Source organism: Psammomys obesus, unplaced genomic scaffold (assembly GCF_907164565.1).
Source record: "Psammomys obesus unplaced genomic scaffold, mPsaObe1.curated_primary_1811, whole genome shotgun sequence".
Taxonomy (NCBI): Eukaryota; Metazoa; Chordata; class Mammalia; order Rodentia; family Muridae; genus Psammomys; species Psammomys obesus.
The window spans coordinates 17,992,369-18,013,588 of NW_026596095.1; the positions used below are offsets into that span (position 1 = coordinate 17,992,369).

At 39.9% G+C, this 21,220-nt stretch overlaps 1 protein-coding gene across 1 annotated transcript in view; it reads left to right on the plus strand.

Moving 5' to 3' along the window:
- Col25a1 (collagen type XXV alpha 1 chain) overlaps positions 1-21,220 on the plus strand; it is a 410,134-nt gene that overhangs the window by 292,741 nt on the left and 96,173 nt on the right. Inside the window, exons 9-11 of the mRNA XM_055628339.1 lie at positions 406-513; positions 3,487-3,522; positions 20,705-20,731. Of these exons, the coding sequence (XP_055484314.1) occupies positions 406-513; positions 3,487-3,522; positions 20,705-20,731 (171 nt within the window). The remainder of the gene's footprint in view (positions 1-405; positions 514-3,486; positions 3,523-20,704; positions 20,732-21,220) is intronic.

Genomic DNA, 21,220 nt, shown 5'->3' on the forward strand with positions numbered 1-21,220 from the left:
GAGAAGGAGCCCATCATGCTTAATCTTAGATTCTGTGTATAAATATGTCTTCATGCTGAAAATGCAGCCACCCATTGATGGGGGTAAATAGGACCAACAGAGCATTGCCATAGTTACGGTTACACAAGGGCTTTATATGGCTCTGGATATAGTAATAGACAGTGCACTCTGGGAGCTGCGCTGCTGGAATGAGAGCTGCTTTAGTGTCATAGCATCTGTTTGGCTGTCCCGCAATAAACGTTTGCTCCTTGCTGGCAGGTAGAGTGCCAGCAGTCTTCACATTTATGGTGGCCAGTTCTTCAAACTTAAATGTCGATTGGATGATATGAATTTAGAGTGCTGAAATAGAACCTGAATATTAATTGCTCATGATTATTGTTGGTTCATTCCCTCCCTCCATTCCAGGGTGACCAAGGACAGGCAGGGCCTCCAGGACCTCCAGGTCCTCCTGGTCCAAGAGGCCCGCCTGGGGACACAGGGAAGGATGGCCCCCGAGGGATGCCAGGAGTACCCGTAAGTTTCTTCCTGGATTGTTCTCCAAAGTTTTGTTCGCGGTTAAGAGGTAAGGAGTGCGATGGAACAGGTGGCAAGGTACTGTAGGGCCAAGAGACCAGGTGACAAGGGAGAGCTGGGGGAGGAGGAGTGGAGAGCGTTACAGGGCACCTCCGCGGTATTTCCCCTCACTGCTCAGCCAAGAGGGGCCAGAGACCTGCCAACAGCACCTCCATGGATCTTAGGTCGGCACTGGGAAGGTCAGAGTGAGAAATACCCAGTCGTGACTGTACACTGCCTGCTGCTGGGTATTCTGCTGCCTTTATGGATGAAGTGGGATATCAGTTAGAAAAAGAAATCCAGATAGTGAAACTGTTTCCTTAAAGGCCAATAGCACAGACAGTAAAGCCCCCCCCACACACACACACACTGCTAGAGAAGGCAAGTGGAGCTTACCAATATTCGATTGCCTGCAAACGACTTGGCTAAGAGTGCTAATAAGAACAATAAAATTAATGACTTTAGCCTCAGAGGGTGTGACCGCATTTATCACTTCATATTTTCATCTGCGACTTGTCTAACAGAAACCGCTTAAAAATGACCCCAGTACTAAAATTAGTCATATCAATAGCAAACACGTGGGACAGTGCTAAACGGTACGAGTTGGTACATGCAGCTCAGCGATTTAAAGAACTATCTGGACGAGATAAAAATGGCCTCGGTGGACATTGTGCTCCAGGGCTAGACTTTAAGGTTTATTACTGAGTTAAATTTCATTTAATGTGTTGCCTAAATTGTTTTCATTAGTGATTTTTCTAGTTCCAAGGTAACGATGAAAATATTTTCTAACAAAATAGAAATGCTTGAAAATAAAAGCAAGGGGAAAAAAAATTAAACTGAGCCATAGCTGGTTATGTTATTGTATATTGTCGCTGCTTTTTTTAACACGCATGTCTTTGTATTGTTTTTCTGAGAATTATTCCATGTGGGAGGAGACAGAGCATTTTCTCCCTTTTTGCTGTCATCACCTCTACAGTTCCCTTTCTGAATGTTGTGTGCTTGCTCACATGAAATTAGGAGCTGACCCAACTTCTTCTCCTTCTTCTTCTTCTTCTTCTTCTTCCTCCTCCTCCTCCTCCTCCTCCTCCTCCTCCTCTTCCTCCTCTTCCTCCTTCTTCTTCTTCTCCTTCCTGCTTTCCCTGAACATGTGAAGGTGGCAAATTTCAGCCTAAACCTGTCTGCTTCATGTATGACATTTTCTCAGATTGATGCTGCTGAAGAGAGCCCCCCCCCCCATAGCTTCGGGGGTATTGACAGCTTTCATTGACAAGTAGTCATCACGGTGGCTGACTTCAAATAGCCAGTTAAACATAATAGGCATCTTGGCTCGTTCCTGTGGTGCCAGCTCTCAGGAGGCAGAGCCAGGAAGGATACTGTGAATTCAAGATCAACATGAGATGGCTCAGCAGTTAAGAGCACTGGCTGCTCTTCCACAGAACCTGAGTTTGATTCCCAGCATCCACGTGGAAGCTCACAACCATCTGTAACTCCAGTTCCAGGGACCCGACATGTCTTCTGTCTTCAGAGGACACTGCACACGCATAGTACAGGGACACACATGCATGGAAAATGCATGTACACATAAAATAAATATTCTTTAAAAGAAGTATAAAACAAAACCAGGATGGGATAAACAGTGAGTTCTAACAGTCGAGAGAATAGTGTGACAACTTATTTTTAAAACAAAACAAAGAAATATGATAGTCTAACATAGTATTGCTAAAAAGTGGATAGATCATCAAATATTATATATTATAGCAGAAACAAATTTATGCCAGAAGTTACTATTAGGAGACAAAGGTAAGGGAGCTGGAGAAATGGCTCATCAGGAAATGTCACACAAGCATGAACACCAGAGTTCAAGCCCAGGCATCCACACCAATGCTGAGCACAGCAGGCTAGGTTTATAATCCCATCACAGGCAAGAAGGTCCCTGGTGATTGCTAGCCAGCCAGTCTAGACAAGTCAGTGACATCCAGTTCAGGGAAGGGCCCCACCTCAAAAATCAGGGTGGACAGTAATTGAGATGACACCAGATGTCAACATCTGGCAATGGTGACCCTTTACACAAAGGCCAGATAAGCTAAAGAACTCCACAAATAGGTCTGACTTTTTAAAATGGTCTCAGAGGTAACTTGCATATGTTATCATAACTGCTGGAAAAAAAAAAAAGATAGTATAAAAGTGAGCTGGGTGCTAGGGAGATGTCTCGGTAGTCAGGATCACTTGCTGCTCTGGCTCCCAGCACATGGTTGTTCACATTTACCTGTAAACTTCAGTTTCAGGAGGGCTAGTATGCTCTTCTGGTCTGTGTGGGGGACCGTGCACAGGGTACACACACTTAAATGCAGGCAAAACACTCACCCCAAATAAAAACAATTATTTTTAATGTGATCTGGAAAAATACTCATTTATGAAAGACTAGCACCATCTACGTATATTAGAATTACAGGCCCAGATCCCTGTAAACCAGTACCCAGAGGCTGCCATTATGGTGTGACAGTAAAACACAACAGTACGTTCCATATGAACCTGATCATTGTAAAACAGAGCCATGTGAAACAGCAGAATATTCTCTGTCAGCTCTAATAAGCATGTTACTTCAGCTCTGACTAATGCAAAGGAACAACATTAGCCCCTGCTCAATTTTGCTACTTAAGGCTGTGGAGAGAGTGACTCTCAGGCCTGCATGAGTTCTGTCTTTGTGTCAGCATGGGGAGCACATGAGGATCTAGACTAATTTTATTAAATTCTGAAATGCTTCTAAGATGACAGTCAAAGAGAAGCTATCAGCTCTTTGTGATATGTTTATATTCTACTTGAACAAAGAAAACAGTACTTGTTCACATGAGCAAGCAATATTGGGAAAGAGAAGATAACTGAAATTTTTTTAATACTTTCTAACTACTTGTTATCATTAATGTTTTTTTAAAGGGTGAACCAGGAAAACCAGGAGAACAAGGCTTGATGGTACGTATCTCAGTTTATTCTCTTAATAAAATTAATAGAAAGACAGGTTATTAAAAATTGTGATCAGGTTTGTGTGTGAGTAATCAATCTTTTTGTATGGCCCATAACAGAGAATAATTTATGAAAGTTAGAAAATAGCACGCCCTACTTACTACATGCTAAGGATCACATGACCACTACCTTAGCCGCTGTTCTGTGTCTATGAAGAGACACCATGACCACAACAACTCTTATAAAGGAAACAGTTTAACTGGGGCTTGCTTACACTTTGAGAGGCTTAGTCCATGTCGTAGGGTGGCAAACAGGCAGCATGGTGCTGGAGAAGTAGCAGAGTTTTATGTCCTGATTCAAAGAAAGCAGAATGGGCCTGCCCTAAGGTTTCAAAGCCCACCCCCAGTGACACACTTCTTCCTCCAACAAGGCCACACCTCCTATCCTTCTAATCCTATCAAAGAGTTCTGAGCATTCATATACATGAGCTCATGGGAGCCCTTCTTATTCAAACCACCACAACTACATATCCATATGAACAATGGGGTGGAGAGAGTCCAGATGGGAAGATCCCGGGAGAAAAGATGCTATAGAAGGTCAGAGGATCTGACATAAGCAATGCAGTGTTAGCAGAGGTTAACTTTGGGGATGTGCCCATTAGTTCTAAAAGAAACATGTTAGGCTGGCGAGAGAGCATTCAGTGGACAAGATCATGAAGACCTGAGTTCAGAGCCCGAGCTAGCATAGCCACAGGAGCCTGTGACTCTAGGGCAGGATGCTGAGGGGCCAAGGAGATGCCTGGAGTTTACACACCAAACCTGTACAGTGCTATAAAGAGCTGGGGTTGTTTACTTAATTACTTAAATACTTCTTCGCCAAAGGGTTTTACCCAGAGAGAAATTTGGGATTTCTGCCACTCAGCAGAAACAGAATTACATAGTGAAATGATGTTGTGTGAATTTGTGTGAACACAAAAGTCCCAGTTCCTGGTGACTTGTTGATCCTTTGTCAGTATATAAAAGTCACATCAGCTTGCTGAGTCCTAAAGAGTACATCTTCAACTGTCTCTCTCCACCTCTTTTTCTCAGGCTGTCGTTCTAATCTGCTGTATGATTTTTTGAAAATTATTTGGGGAAAATTGGATGATCCCCCTGTTACCCAAATGTCAGAGTATGGCTCAGGCACCCACCCCCACCCCCCAGGGATGAAGAATGAGGGAGCCAATCAAGTTTGAGTATCCATGCTCACATCTTGCAGATAGCCTGGGTATAAAACTTACTTTAAGAATTCTTTTTTCCTTAATTTATTTTTTATTGCAATTTATTCACTTTGTATCCCAGCTATAGCCCCCTTTCTTATTTCCTCCCAATCCTACCCTCCCTCCCTCTTCTCCTCACATGCCCCTCCCCAGTCCACTGATAGGGGAAGTCTTCCTCCCTTCCATCTGACCCTAGCCTGTCATGTCTCATCAGGACTGGCTGCATTGTCTTTCTCTGTGGCCTGATAAGACTGCCTCCCACTTCAGGGGGAGGTGATCAAAGAGCCAGCCACTGAATTCATGTCAAGACAGTCCCTGGCCCCCTTTCTAGGGAACCTACTTGGAGACCGAGCTGCCATGGGCTACATCTGGGCAGGGGTTCTAGGTTATCTCCATGCATGGTCCTTGGTTGGAGGATCAGTCTCAGAAAAGACCCATGGGCCCAGATTTTTTGGTTCTGTTGCTCTCCTTGTGGAGTTCCTGTCCCCTCCAGGTCTTTCATCTCCCCCTTCTTTCATAAGATTCCCTTCACTCTGCCCAAAGTTTAGCCATGAGTCTCAGCATCTGCTTCGATAGCCTTCTAGGTAGAGTCTTTCAGAGGCCCTCTGTGGTAGGCTTCCATCCTGTTCCCAGTTTTCTCCCTCTTCCAAGGGCTATCCCATTTGCCTTTCTGAATGAGGATTGATCATCTTACCCAGTGTCCTTCTTCTTGATTAGCTTCTTTAGATGTACAGATTTTAGTATATTTATCCTATATTATATGTCTAATATTCACTTATAAGTGAGTATGTACCATGTGTATCTTTCTGCTTCTGGGATACCTAACTCAGGATGATCTTTTCTAGTTCCCACCATTTGCCTGTAAATTTCATGATTTCCTTGTTTTTTTATTGCTGCATAGTATTCCATTGTGTAAATGTACCACAATTTCTATGTCCATTCCTCAGTTGAGGGCCATCTGGGTTATTTCCAGCTTCTGGCTATTACAGGTAAAGCTGCTACAAACATAGTTGAGCAAATGTCCTTACTGTGTACTTGAGTATCTTTGGATATATGCCTAGAAGTGATATAAACGGATCTTGAGGTAGCACTATTCCTAATTGTCTGAGAAAGCACCAGATTGATTTCCAAAGTGGTTGTACAAGTTTACATTCCCAACAACAATGGAGGAGGGTTCCCCTTTCTCCACATCCTCTCCAGCATGTGTTGTCACTTGAGTTTTTGATCTTAGGCATTCTGATGGGTGTAAAGTGAGATCTCAGGGTCATTTTGATTTGCATCTCCCTGATGACTAAGGAGGCTGAACATTTCTTTAAGTGTTTCTCTGTCATTTGATATTCCTCTATTGAAAGTTTTCTGTTTAGTTCTATACCCCATTTTTTAAATTGGATTACTTGATTTGTTGCTGTTTAACTTCTTTAGTTCTTTATATGTTCTGAATATCAGCCCTCTGTCAGATATAGGGTTGATGAAGATCCTTTCCCAGTCTGTAGGCTATCATTTTGTTCTGATGACAATGTCCTTTGCTTTATAGAAGCTTTTCAGTTTCATGAGGCCCCATTTGTTGATTATTGATCTTAGAGCCTATGCTGTTGGTGTTCTGTTCAGGAAGTTGTCTCCTATGCCAGCGAGTTTAAGACTCTTCCTCAGTTTTTCTTCTAACAGTTTTAGTGTGTCTGGTTTTATGTTGAGGTCTTTGATCCACGTGGACTTTAGTTTTGTGCAGGGTGGTAAGTATAGATCTATTTGCATTTTTCTATATGTAGATATCCAGTTAGACCAGCACCATTTATTGAAGATGCTATCGTTTTTCCATTGTATGGTTTTGGCATCTTTGTCAAAAATCAGGTGTCTGTAGGTGTGTGGGTTTATTTCTTGGTCTTCTTTTCAATTCCATTGATCCATCAATCTGTTTCTATGCCAGTACCATGAAGTTTTTATTGTTGTTACTCTTTAATTCATCTTGAGGTCAGGGATGGAGATACCTCCAGAAGATCTTTTGTTGTAGAGGATTGTTTTAGCTATTCTGGGTTTCTTGTTATTCCATATGAAGTTGAGAATTTTTCTTTCCAGGTCTATAAAGAATTGTGTTGGTAATTCCATGAGGATTGCATTGAATCTGTAGATTGCTTTTGGTAAGATGGCCATTTTTACTATGTTAATCCTGCCAAGCCATGAGCATGGGCAATCTTTCCATCTTCTGATATCTTCTTCTATTTCTTTCTTCAGAGACTTGAAGTTGTTTTTTTTTTTTTTTTTTTTTTTTTTTCATACAAGTCTTTGACTTGGTTAAAGTTACACCAAGGTACTTATGTCATTTGTGGCTATTGTGAAGGGTGTTGTTTCCCTAATTTCTTTCCCAGCCCATATGTCTTTTATATACAGGAGGGCTACTGATTTTTTTGAGTTAATTTTGTATTCAGCCACTTTGCTGAAGGTGTTTATCAGCTGTAGGCATTCTTACTACATGCCTATGAAAACTACTATACAGAAGCATAACAACTGGCTAAAAACTAAAGTAAGCATGCAAATGGGCAAGAGAGTAAAGGTTTCCTGATGCAGGAGAAGCCTTCTATAATACAGTACTGAAGACCAGACACTCTGCAAGTATTACTGATCATTGGTGGAAAGAAAATACTGTGGGACCAAACCTCACCCACCACATGAAAATTATTCTATCTGTGGCTTATAAAATAGATTTGGTTTAGATTACTTTTTGCTATACATTTTAAAAAAAATTATAAAACATCATCAGTAGCACGTGCATGGAGGGATTGACAGACAGTATTAATTCATGGTGTGCAGAATCTGAGCAAAAGAATTCTTGAAAAAGTAGGCTATACGGTTTGGAATTGTTGTAAATACCTATAATTCTGATCCTGAGAAATCCTCAAAATCTTCTTCTCATTTTAGTTACTCGTCCATCAAAATCTAGTTGGTATCCTCAGAAGCGCTCATGTACTACAAGTCTGGTCAGACTTATCATTGGTTTCCGCTTCCCACCTTGGCACTCAGCACCACGTCCTAAATATATCTATTCCTAAGTTAAACGGGTGTTTTAGAAAACTGTGTTCTCTGGGACAGATTATACAAACAATACATAATCTCACTTTCCTGCAACTTCTTGTTCTATTTTTTTCTATGTTCTTGGAGTTCCAGAGATAGGACCAGGGCCTTATTAGGCCAAGTACCTACTCCACTAAGCTGTTTCCATTCCTGAAAAATCATTAAAAATAAGTGTCTTGCCTAGCCCTAAATGAAATACAGAGTTATTGTACTATGTTTCCATTTCCCATCTCATATATTAACCTTCTCAAATGCAGATAAACATTGGCCATATTTCCTATAAATCTTTTTGTCTTTCTTTACAGTCTTCAGATGAGTTCATGTCTCATTTTCTAGATGCAGCCAAGAAACGTAAATTAAGTCACAAATGTCCCAAGGATCTGTGAGCTTAATGCTCTTCTAAAATGCATTTATAGATGATCTCTTTTGAAGGTGTAAATTGCTCCTTTGAGTGGACATTTCTTCAATATGTAAAGAGGTTAAATCCTAAAGCACATCTCAGTGATCATTAGATGAGTTTAACTAATGTACAAGTCAAGCCAATAGCTAGAAATTTTCTGTGCCCTCCCCCTCATCCTAACTCCTAAGATGGCCAACATTCTGACTTGTGTCATCATGAGTTAGTTTTGTCTGCATTTGAATTTTATACTAATTGACTCGTACAGTATGTCCACATTTGTGTCTGGATTCCTTCATTCAGCATTGTATTTGTGAGATCATCTACTTCTGTTTTAATAGCCTTCACAGCTGTTCAAAAAAAAAATAGGAGGAAGAACATTACTTCCTCTATTACCCCGTTAAAACTACATCACTCAGAGCAGTGAATGAATGAGTGCCTGTCTGACCTTGGGCAAGTCACTTAACCTCTAGATTTCTCTTCCGTTCAGAAAAAAATAACACTGTCTTTGCCTGCTTTAAAAGGTGGCCAGAGACAAATGCAATAAATTAGTGGAAATCTCCTTAAAACATGTAATGAGAACTGCGTATGAGTGTTATTATTGCTCTTCATTCTCCATACAGCTTGGACTTGTGTAACATATGTATTCATGAAAGTTGTTGTCTTTTTTTAAGATTAATCAGATATTCATGAATCAACTTATTTTAAAATTACAGGAGAATTTGGTTCTTTTCTACAGTCCTTCTCAGGGTCTTTGTGTAAAGCAACATAAAACCCCTTAATTCCTTTTCTCAGCAAACTGAATTTGTATACATTATACTTGTCAATTAACATGAATAATTCTCGTGCGTTTTAACCCATTTCAAAAAAAAAAAAAGTATACTGGCTATTTGAATTTTTGTTTGTTTTGATTTGTTTGGGCCTGAGATTTTTGAGAGCCAGCTTGTCATCTTCCAGGCTGGCCTGGAAATCGCTTTGTAACTGAGGCTGGCTTCAATCTGGCCTCCTGAATTCTGTATTATAAGAATGTGGCGCCATAGCCAGCATTATAATGCTCGTTTTTAGGAGGAACGATCTTTTGTGCAGTTTTTCTTTCGTGTGTGTGTGTGTGTGTGTGTGTGTGTGTGTGTGTGTGTTTATGTGCACGTACACATGCAGGCGCTCACACTCACAGTGTTTTAGCCCAGAAGTCTGGTAGGTGCTCATCTTGAAAGCACTTAATGTGTACCATCATGTGTACAGATCCATCGACTATGGATAGCAATTGCTATTCCAAGTATCTTGTTGCCTTATGAGCAGCAAGTGAAGTCCTGACATGAAATGCTCCGCAAACCACAAAGAATTCCGTGGATGAGTAGATTCCCTCTTGAGGCAAATGTCAAGCAGCATAAGCAGCCCATTCAGAAAGGCTCTGGAAAAGCTAGAGAAGAATGGCTTCTTCAGTGACATTATAGCATATCAATACTGCCATTGGGAGTCCTACTGCTTCTCCTCTCTTTGTTGTTGTCACTGAGCCTTCTGAATGTCACATCACATTATCAATTTTCCATGACGTTACTTCTCATCTACCAGCTCCAACAAAGCACAGTGGATAGCGCTGCTCTTTTCCCATCTGCATATCCCCCATTGATTTGAGTTGCTCAGCTGCGCTTGTTCAGATGTAGGCTCTAATGATACAATGGAGGATCATTACGAATTTCATATGTCTCAAATGATGAGAGGAGCAAGCTAAAACCAGCCTCCAGAACTGTTTATGAGTATGTCAGGTAGGGATTTGGTTTTCATAATCCAGCGTGGATCATTATACTGCGCAGTAATCATCTGCAGATTAACAGCATACATGATACAATAAGAGGGAAAGCCTGAAGCTCACGCAGGCCTGCTTGCCTTGAATGCTTCTCAGCATCTCTTCTGTAAATGTGCCCTTTGGGCTCTCTGAGAATTTCGGGGGAGATTTTAAAAGACAGAATCTGGAACTTACAAAAAAAATAATAACTATATATAAATAAGAGCAGACACCTCCCCCGACACGTAGTATACCATAAAACCAGACACAAGAGCACAGCTAAGGGCTGGCCACAACTGGGAGTGCTCGGGTTGAATCAGAGCCCAGGCCGTGTCCAGATCTCCAAGCCTGCCCTACACCGTTATTACAATTATATTCCAAGGCACCTTTCCTGTAGGCACCCTTAACTGGTTCTGTTTTCTTTGACAAGTGAAGAAGTTCTTAGCAACTTGAAAGGTGAATGGCATTTTTTACTGCATGCTAGCCCCTGCCTGTCTCCTGATGGTGCTGCTTTGCTTTGGCCCAACTTGACACAGTTGGAGTCACCTGGGAAGAGGGAACCTCACTTGAGACAATGCTTCTACGGCCTATGAGCAAGTCTGTGGGGCATTTTCTTTATTGATGATGGGATCGGTGTGGAGGACCCAGCCCACCGTGGATGGTGCTACACCTGCAAAGGGTCATGGGCGTTATAAAAAGCAAGCCGAACAAGTCAGTAAAGAGCATTCCTCCATGGTTCCTGCTTCAGTTGCTACCTGCAGGTTTCTGCCTGAGTGCCTGTGCTGACTTTGCTTCATGATAGGCTAAACAAACCCTTTTCCCCCCAGCTTGATTTTGTCCTTGGTGTTTTATCATAGCAATAGAAAGTAAACTTAGATTCCTGGATGCTATGTTTTAATTGAAAGTGTCTACATCTGAGATTTCTTAGGCTCCTTCATGCCCCTATTCTGAAACTCTTTATTCCTTCCTGTTTTTCACCCAGTTTGTCTGCAAACTTTATAACTCAGTTATTCTTCACTTTCTTTATCATTAAAAATATATTTTACTCATTGAGCTCCCATGACATCTAAGAATTCAGAAAAAAAAATTGCCCATTAAAATGAAATTTGGGCAGTTTGAGCAATCTGTAGTTAACTTTAGTTTGTTTTAGTTTTATTTATAAATACATCATTACAGGGCCAGGCATGGTGGTACATGTCTGTAATACCAGCACTTTGGAGGCAGAGGCAGGAGGATCTCTTGTGAGTTTGAGACTAGCCTGGTCTAGAAAGAGAGTCTAGGACAGCCAAGGCTACACAGAGAAGTCCTGTCTTGAAAAACCTAGTTGGTGATGTATTGTTTTCCAAATAGTCAAGAGAAAACAGACAAGTGATAGGTTCTTTATCTGCCGTGACCCTACTGGCCCTTCCTGTAGCCCAAGGGGCTCTCTGTCAGTTCCTATGTGCACAGACTTCTCTAGGAGCATCTAAGAATGCATTAGTGTAAAGGGTAACAAAAGGGCATCTCAACCACCAACTGGAGTACAGAGAGTTTAAAAGTCTCAGTAGATGACCAGAGTCATTTTGATTTTGTTTTTCTTTAATGACTTCAAGGCTGTGAATAGCTCTATGTTAAAGAAAACCCAATTGAACAAAATAAAATATTGAACAAAATAAAATATCTAGGACTTAGAGGCACCATTTAAAGAACATGGTGCTACTGAGAGCTACAAATGCCCTTAAAGCTCTACATCTTACATTTTCCATTAAATGTACAGATGTAGCTTATGTTTCTTCATTGTATAGAATACCTTATAAATAAATGCAAATGCCATCCATCTGGGCTTCTTAAAATTTTTAGACAAAAGAAAATTTTTATGAAGAGTGTACGAATACTAACAATTTACAAACCAATATAATGAACTATTGAACATGTTCTACCTTATTCTCGTGGTGATTTGTAAAACTGAAATCCAGAAATTGTATGCTTCTAAAAGTTCAAAATCCGAATATGCCAGCAAGAGGAAAGCTGTGGCCAGCCCTTCCCTAGCCCCTGGGCTATTTTTTTTTTCTCTTCCATGGCTTCAGCCACTGTTCCCCTTTATGTAATTGACTCTATAAGACTCGTGTTCTCCTCAACTCGCATGCTATAACTCCATGCACATCCCGTAGAATAGCCATGTATGTTGCTTAATTTTGATTGATAACTTTCCCCAGTTAAGAAACACCATTGAAGCATTAGTAAAGCCCTCCTTTGGAGGGTGTTGTGAAGGCACTAACAGGGAGGTTTAAGTCAGTAGGAAAGACCCATGCTGAATATGGCTGGTACCATCTCTTGAGCTCAAGAAGAAAGCCAACAGGTTATCAGTATCCCTCATTGCTCTGCTTCCTGCTCCGCTGAGATTTGTGGGTAGCTCTGATGCCAAGCTCCGCTCCTCACACTGATGAACTTCAACCACCCCATCCCCCCACCCCCAGAAAGTGAGCCAGCCCTTCCTTAGGTTGTCTCTTCTGAGGTATCGACACATAGCAATGAAGAAAGTAACTAACACATCATGGCATTGTCCTGTGTTCTGATTTGCTGCTGTGTTCACCAGTGATGTGGCTCCTTCAGAATAGAAAGAAATGGAGGAAGGAGGGCTGCTGTCTTCAAAGTGAGCTAAAGTCACAAATGCAGAAAAACCCAGGGCTTTTTGTATCCTTATCACAGTTCAGGAGGGCTTGTTCCTTTAGACTCACAGATTTTTAACTATGAGACCGCTCGGGTCTAGGGCTTCCTGTGTCTGAGGGGAGTAATCTGCTTTTATCAGCTCCTTTAAGAAAATGCCACACACACACTTCCACATTCCCTCACGCTGTTATGGCTGTCTGCTCCATTTCCATAATGCATACACCATCTTACTCTGGTTGCTGTAGTTAGAATGTTTATTAAATTGAATGACTAAATAGTATGAATAATGCCACTGTTTGTAATGGTATTTGTAATAATAAGGTTCTGAGACCTAAGGTTCTAAGCTTATTTTTTTTTTCTCAAATTGCCTCTTGTCTTACAGGGGTAGAATTAAATATGATAAACCCAACTGGTATTCTTCAGATTGTCTTTTCTCTCCCATAATTTTTTCTTTTTACCCATGTCCTACAGATTATTTAGAGTGTGTATGTGCTCATGAGCAGCATGATGAAAAGATCAGTTTTCATGAGGATGGTGGGAAAGTAATGATATCTATTTCTAGCCTATTGCTTCACAGATAAAAAGAGAAAGTAACCTAAGTAATGTGCCCAAAGTGTAAGGGAAGACAGCAGCAGAACCACACTGGACCCTGCTCCATTTGATTTCAGCCTCATGGGTTTCACAGTCTAAATCCATGGTGTCCAATGCGATGCCTATTAACTACGTGTGAAGGCTTCAAAAATCCATTTCAGTAAATCAGGATTAAAGCTTCATTTATGAAAACTACTCTAGGAACATTTCTGCTGCTCAACAGCCATGTGGGGCTGATGGCTCCCCTGTGGGATTAAGCAATGCAGAATGTTTCCATCATCACCAAACCTTCCACTAGGCAGCACTCACTGCCCTTCCTAGACAGAAAAAAAAAGGCCTCAACACACGAGTCTATATTATGCTTTTAAGTTTAAGACATCTGAGAGTGACAGGATACATAGATTCTAGGGGAAGCCTTTCCCCGAGTTGTTGATTTTATATAGGGAAAGAGTGTAGACTCCCCTCCACACAGACTTTTTTTTTTTTTTTCTTAATGCCATGTGGCATGAGAGGCTGTCACAAACCATGAATCTCCATGGCATTCAATGGAAGCTGTGTAATCACAGAGGGCAGAGGAACCTGTTAATTTTTCTTTCCTTGAGGGTCATTTCCACTTTGGGTTCAGCACCAAGAATCAATTTATTAACTATTTAGAAGGGATGGAGTGAGCTAATTTAGCAGTGGGTATCTGGTGACCATGAAGTCCCTGCTCTGGAACTTGATAGTGTAGATGCCTAAATGTCTAGGTCTGTCTTTAATCTGTTTGTGCTATTTAATGCCCCATTTTTCATCTCAGGTTCTGGTTTTTTCAAGCGATGAGAAAAATGTATCACCCATTTAATTTCCTGAGCTGCAAGAAACCTCCCTTCAAAAGGTCACAGCCTCATGCTTTTGAGAAATACCAGTAAATGAGTTGCCCTGGTTTAATATTTCCCCATAAGTCAATACACGAGATGTGGCAGTCAGAAAACATTTGCTCTTTTTAAAATTGACTGCTAATTAGACCTTGTTCCACAAAGTGCTTACGAACATGTGTGATGCCAAGCCATCTCACTGACAAACTGTGAGTTTTAGAGGAATTTTTTTCAAATAGTGGGAGTTATTAGAGAAAGATGTTACAGAAACAAAAATCCTAAATATTTAAATAGAAACAATTACTTCCAAGCTGAGGACTCTTTCCAGCTAGTGGTGTTATATTTTCAGTGTTAAAATTATAATATCTAGTAAATAGAAAATTTTAATTTATTGTATTTTGATTTATTTGGTAATTATTTATGATAAACACCACTTCAAGTGCCAAAGCTGTAAAATGTGAGGCTGCTTCTACTAAGTCAAGTGAATTTTAATATATAAGTGTATTAAAGTATAGTCAGTTGAAAGATATTGGCATGTAACAAAAAATGAGGTTTGTCTAGGCATCTTGGAAAAGTCCCACAAAGGGTGTGAGTCGTGACACTGAATCCTGGAAGAGTGATTAAGAAATTGAGATAAAGGCTGGTAGGAGAAAATGAACTGCACGGGAATATAAACAAGTATGGCTGAAGACAGGGTCCATGAAAGACTTGGTCTATGTAGCGCTGAGATGGAGCACTTTCATTCCAGCATTCTTTCCTAGTAACTCCAGAACTACTGACTCATTGGCTTGGCATGGAAGGTACCAAGCCAAGCATCAGTAGCAGCAGTGCCTGCATCCTACACTTTTCCCAACAGTCTCTGTCTTGGTGCTTTCCCATGCTGAAACAATAAACTCCAAATCTTGTACGTCATTAAGTTGAATTCTACTCCAGACATCCATGGTAGATAGAATTTCTGTCTCTTAGCCTTCAAGTTGGAGATTGAGGACTACAAAATCAAATCTTAAAAGAGCATTCTTAAGTCAGACAAACTGCCCTTGTGTGTTTCTTCTTTATAAACTAATATTAGCTGTTTTGTGATCCTGTGATATATTTAACCAGGTTAATATCTTTCCAAAACTTGTGATGAACTTCTGTAACACCAAACAATTGAGAAAGTCCAGTGCTCATGTTTTATGATTACATATGATACACATCCCATCATTCTTTCCATTGGAATCAACTTTGAAAAATATTTCCTTTATTTTGGATGACTTTTATTAAATCAAGGAAAAACTTTTCGGTTAAAAGAAAGTCCTTTGAAATGGTTTAATACTTTGGGCTTCCATCTTTCCCTCACCCCGTCTCCACACACATCCCTTTTTTTTTTTTTTTTTTTTTTCTGCTACAGAAGCTGATTGTATATTCTTATATCCAGCAATGACCAGCAGCTTCCAGAGCTTTGGATTTTACTGTTAGTCATCAGGGACAGAACAGGAACTGTGTCCACCCCCTACATCATTTCCTAATAGCAGGCAACCAGAACTTGCTTTAAAACATCTCCCAAGAGGCACCCTAAAGCACATCGTCTAGCAACTCAGCATCCTGTTTAAGCAATTAATACCTTAGTCAAATCTGTGCTCATGTGTGTAGGGTCAGAAAAATTCATTTTTTTCCCAAACAGCGATTTATCAAAGAAAATGTTTTTTTTTATGTATATAAACTAGGAACTATGACCAATAGGTGATGTTCGTAGAATCATTCATTTCTTGGCTGCCTGCTTTGAAGATTCTTTTAGATAGATAATTCTGTCCACTGTCCATGTGACTTCCGGAACTGCATTAGAGAGCTTAAGCTGATGTACATATACCATACATGGTACAGCGTAGCTAAGATAATTTTTGCTTTATTTTCTGTAGAAACTATGGAATGAAATCACTTGGGAGGAATTTAATAACTCCGGTAGTCTGGGAAACTACTGTAATAAGCCAGTAGCACTGACATGACTCAAGCGAGCAATGGAGTAAAGCAAATTATGTCATTACTATCTTGAGACACTATTGCTTAAGGTTTAAGGAAAAAGAATTGGCTATATGTATTCCTTTAGTCATTTCCATAATTTTTATCATAGTCAAAGTAAGCACATTCTAAGGGCTGACCAGCTCATGTGATTTCAATCTACCTTCCCTATCCATTTTCCTCTCTCCTTCCAACACCTGCCAACCATCCACACGTGTTCCCTGAAATTTTACATGCTCCTCACTTTTAGCCTTTGCGCCTGTCTCCTTTCCACTGACATTCTTCTCACTCAACAGGCATACGGTCTGCCTGACGAAGCTCTAGTCAAGAGCCAGGTTATCAGAGAGTCTTCACAAAGCTGCTAGTCTAAAACGTCTACTTCCGCTAAGTTCCCCATTCCCCAGCCCACTCTTTGCACCAGTGCTCATTTCCTGACGAGGTTTGTTGACTGGAATGTAAAGTCCAGGAGGGCATGTGGTCATGCCCTATTTTGTTCACCATTGTCTCCTCAGCACCTGTTTCATTGCCTGGCGCTCAAGTATGCACTTAATTATTACGTAAGTAGATAAATGAGTGGATGAAAACACGATTCACTGAACGATTTACTATGGATCAGCTGTTCCGCATGAGTAATAAAAATCACAGCGGAAAAGGGAATAGCTTTTACAATAACATGTAACATGACAATAATGTTCACAGATTCTATGCCGATGGACCCAGGTAGGGAGAGTCAAGGGGCTCACAGGCCTGACATGCTTTTGGTCAAAGATAACAACTTCTTTGGGAACTATTGTATTTCTTAAACTTATTTGCTCACTGAATACTGAACATTATGTATACTCATTAGAGTGGAATTTAGCAGAGTTGGAGAAAACAGGAACAGTCAAGTATATTCTTGCTTATAAGCTTCTGTCTAAGCTTTGTTTTGCATAATTCTCTGTGATATTTTCTGGCAGATCATGAAAATGATGTTAGGTGTACATTAATGATAATAAGCACTACTCATTGACTTTTTGGGTTTTTTTATTTTTTTAAGATTTATTTATTTATTTATTATGTATACAATGTTCTGTCTGCATGTTTGCCGGCACCAGATCTTATTACAGATGGTGGAAAGCCACCACGTAGTTGCTGGGAATTGAACTCTGGACTTTTGGAAGAGCAGCCAGTGCTCTTAACCTCTGAGCCATCTCTCCAGCTCTTTCCTTTAAATAAAGCTATTTCTGCCTCACAGACTTCTTCAATGAAAACCATGTATTCTATATCATTCAAAATCTATATTGATGTGAGGATATTTTAAAGTTCAAAGTATGATTGATGTTTCTTAAAGAAATATACCTTAACATGTTGGTAATCTACATATGCCAAATTTTATCATTTTAAAACATAGAAGGATTATTTTGAAAAATTAAATTTCCATTTTGGTTGTATGCAAAAAGTACTCAAAGTATAAACTCACTTCCCAAGAAAAGTGTCCAAGAAGAAACACTGTGCTAAGAAAACTGGACAAAATGGACTATAACTCTCTTTTGATAACTGTTTTATTCAAATGGACTAAATTATTAACACAACACTAAATGGAACTACAGAAGTCTTAAACTACTGGAATCTGAATTTTAGTAATAAAAAGAAGTGTGAGGTTCACTAGTAAATAGTGCACTTACGGCATCCTTCATCCAAGCCATTATTCAGGCTGAAAGCATAAGTTTAAGATTTGACAAGTTGGGTCAGGAAGTAGGCCCAGCCCGGTAAGAGCGCTTGGTACGCAAACCTAACAGCCTTAAGGAGAGAAAGGAATCCTCCAAGTTTCCTCTCACTTCCACACACACATCATAGAATGCATGTATCCACATTCACACACACACACACACACACTCAATATCTTTTTAAAAGATTAGCTAAGCTAATGAATGATTCCATAGTATTGCCTGTTACTTTATAAGTCTACATTTGTACCAGAAACAAGGCTAATCAAATGCACATGTCTTAACTAGCTGGTAACAACATGCCTTAATTTCAAAATTGATTTTTTAAAAGGGAACCTTAAGCTATAAGTTTATATTTAATTACTGCATTGCCACAGATATAAAACAGTGTCATCAATTTAAATATATTTAAAACATACATAAGAAAAATCTTTAGTGCAATAAACTGAGGTGTACATGTGTGTGCTTGTTGTGTGTGTGTGAGTGTGTATGCACAAATGTTTGTATATTTACTCAAAAGTATGTCTGCCCCTTGTTTTCAACTTTACTCCTGATTCCCTTCTGGTAACAGATGATGTTTGGCTCCCTACCATTTTTCCTGCAGTGAGATTTAAGAATTATATGTACATTTCTGGTAACTGAGAATATCTTGGCAGTAGATTTGCAAATAATCTATAAGACATGTATTCATAATTCAAAATTAATGGCAAATCTTTTTTTTAAAAAAAAACTGCTTTATGAGTTTACAAAAGTAACACTGGTTTCCTAAACTGAAGAGAAAATATATTTAATTTCTTTGGTTATTTGATTTTTTTTTTAAAGATTGCATTAAATTATGCTTGACTAATTTTATGTGATTAGTCTTTCTAAATCTCTGATTTAATATGACCATTAAACAAAGACCAAATTGGAAATGCCATGGATGGTAGTCTCCATCTAAAATACTTGATGTAAAATTCTCTTATTTTTTCCTTTGAAATAATAGAATACCTAGTTTTATTGAACGATGTTTTTTCAAGTGGCAAAGTTACATTTACAATGGAAACGACGCAACCTTCGTGAATTAAACATATACATCCTTCGTCTAAACACTGAAAAAATGCACTCCTCATCCTAGAATTTCCTTTCTAAGCTCAGTGTGTCAGGAAGGGAAACACTCAGGAGACACTTGAGAAGATGGAATCCTGGATGATGATAAACCCAAGGCTTTTTTTCTTCCTTCTCAGATCCCCTATCACAGCTTGGAACTTCTGTCCTTGCTTAGCGTTGACATTCATTTCCCAAACAATTTACAGAAGTGAGGAAATGATTAAACATGTTTATGCGCTAACAGGAAAGAGCTGGTGGAGAAAAGCAGGCTGATAGAGATCCAGGGGTAATTGATTGGAAAAGTCCCCCCCCCCCCAGAGGGAGGCAAGGATGGATTCCAGAGTCTACCTGATGAACTGGCCTTACGAGGAGGAGGGGCTCTTCTCCCTCTGAGGTCCTTGTGCACTTGGGTGGATGAGAGACCTGATCTGGAGGGGATTTACATCTGATGCTCTATTTTTCTTTGCAAAATCTGAAATGGAAAACTTTCAAACAGGGAGCAAGATGATGGGAGGATGCCCACAGATACGCAGATAGCGAACCTATTAAAAACACAGTCGGTGGTTCTGGCTGCATGACAAAGTCAAGGAGAAATAAAAGTTGATATGATACAACACACATTCAATAACCCAAGGCTGATTATAGAGGAAATGAGTCTTCCTGTGAGGGCTGTTCAAAACAGCAGTGGGGAACAGGTTCTCTGGGTGTTTCTAAACACTGTGTCTATTTAGTGTTGGTTTTTTTGTTTTTGTTTTTGTTTTTGTTTTTGTTTTTAATTCATGGCCCATTCTTCCCCTAATGATCATGCTCATGTTTCATGTCACGTTACAGAGTATGAGTGTCAGATGCTGACTAACAGAAATGCCCCACAATGAAAATAAGCCTGTAGGGCAGTGTGATGGACCAAAGAGCTTTTCTGAAATAGTAGCATCTATAGAGTCACTAAACTCACCCAAATCAAGTACGTTTCTTGAGGGGTTAAAAAGAATGCCTGATATCTTTATTTAAAAAATAGCCTAAAGAATCATAAATACCGTTGTAGCTCTGTGTTCTTTTCCTTGCCTTAATTTAGATTAAGCCAAGAGATCCTGACACTGGCTTTGTGGTTGAAGAACTGCTTAATTTCCTAACTGTCACATTTGCATTTTCTAAGTAAATATTCCCCTTCATCTCAGTAAACACTGTATTTGGCCTGCCTCTCCAGTTGCAGTCTGACAACAGCTGGCAACCTTCCTGTTCCCTTTCTCAGGTGCACACCAGGTGCTGCCTGCAGCTGTAGCCTCCTCTAGTTTGCAAACAAGGTTTTGTGCAGGTCAACTGGCTACATTTCCTAAGAATAAAACACAACGTGCTTCTCTGCGGTGCCTTCCTTGCAAGCCTGCTTCCCAGAGGCTTATTGATAGAGGTACCATGTGATGTGTCCGTTTTCTAGGGAATGGTATTGCATTCCAACTGCTTCTAGCAGTCCTCCAAGTGAGGCCGATTTGACAGATTGATAGGTATATCAAGAAACAAGTGCACTGGTACACCCAAGCATTTTCTTTCTAAAAGAAAAATCAGATCCCTATTGTATGTAGCTAATGGTTTTCAAGAAATTTATACACACACACACACACACAACCCATTTTGTATTTCCAACTGAGAATTTTCCTTTTTGGCATATTTTAGTACAGCAAAGGAAACCTCACAGAATAGGCTGCCTTGTTGGTTGTTGAATAGGATCATTGGTTGGCTGGTCACCTAAGCTAAAATGGCAGTATTATTATGTTAATTGAATTGTTTTGTTTTCTCTTTTAGGGACCTCTGGGGCCTCCAGGACAAAAGGTAGGCTCTTGTTTAAACTTCTTTGTCTAATGAGAGCTAGAGAAATGGGTGGAATTAGTGACCAGAAGCCATGCTGAAGGAGTTATTCTTTTTGTACATTCTGCTTTCTAAAAACATTCTATTGTTATACATTGGAATGTGCCTTAGATTTCCCGTCTACCTCATTGTAGAATATTCAGTAAGTCGAGAGAAGGCTTTTTGAGCTGTCTGCTGAACTTGCAGGTTATGGAATATTTAACTCAAATATTGGTAACACATTCTGACAGCATTTACAACATGAAGGATCGTGTGACACTGTAAATTGATTGCTGGCCTTGGCCAGATACATAACTGCCAAATGGCCACAAAACTGACCCTAATAGAGGATATGCTTGTTGCTTGATTCACTGCACTGCTTGGCTCACTCAGTGTCCCCCTTGGCTGAGGTAAACTGAAAAGGGACTTCCTGATTAAAATTTCAGTCTTAGCCACAATCACCAAATTACATTC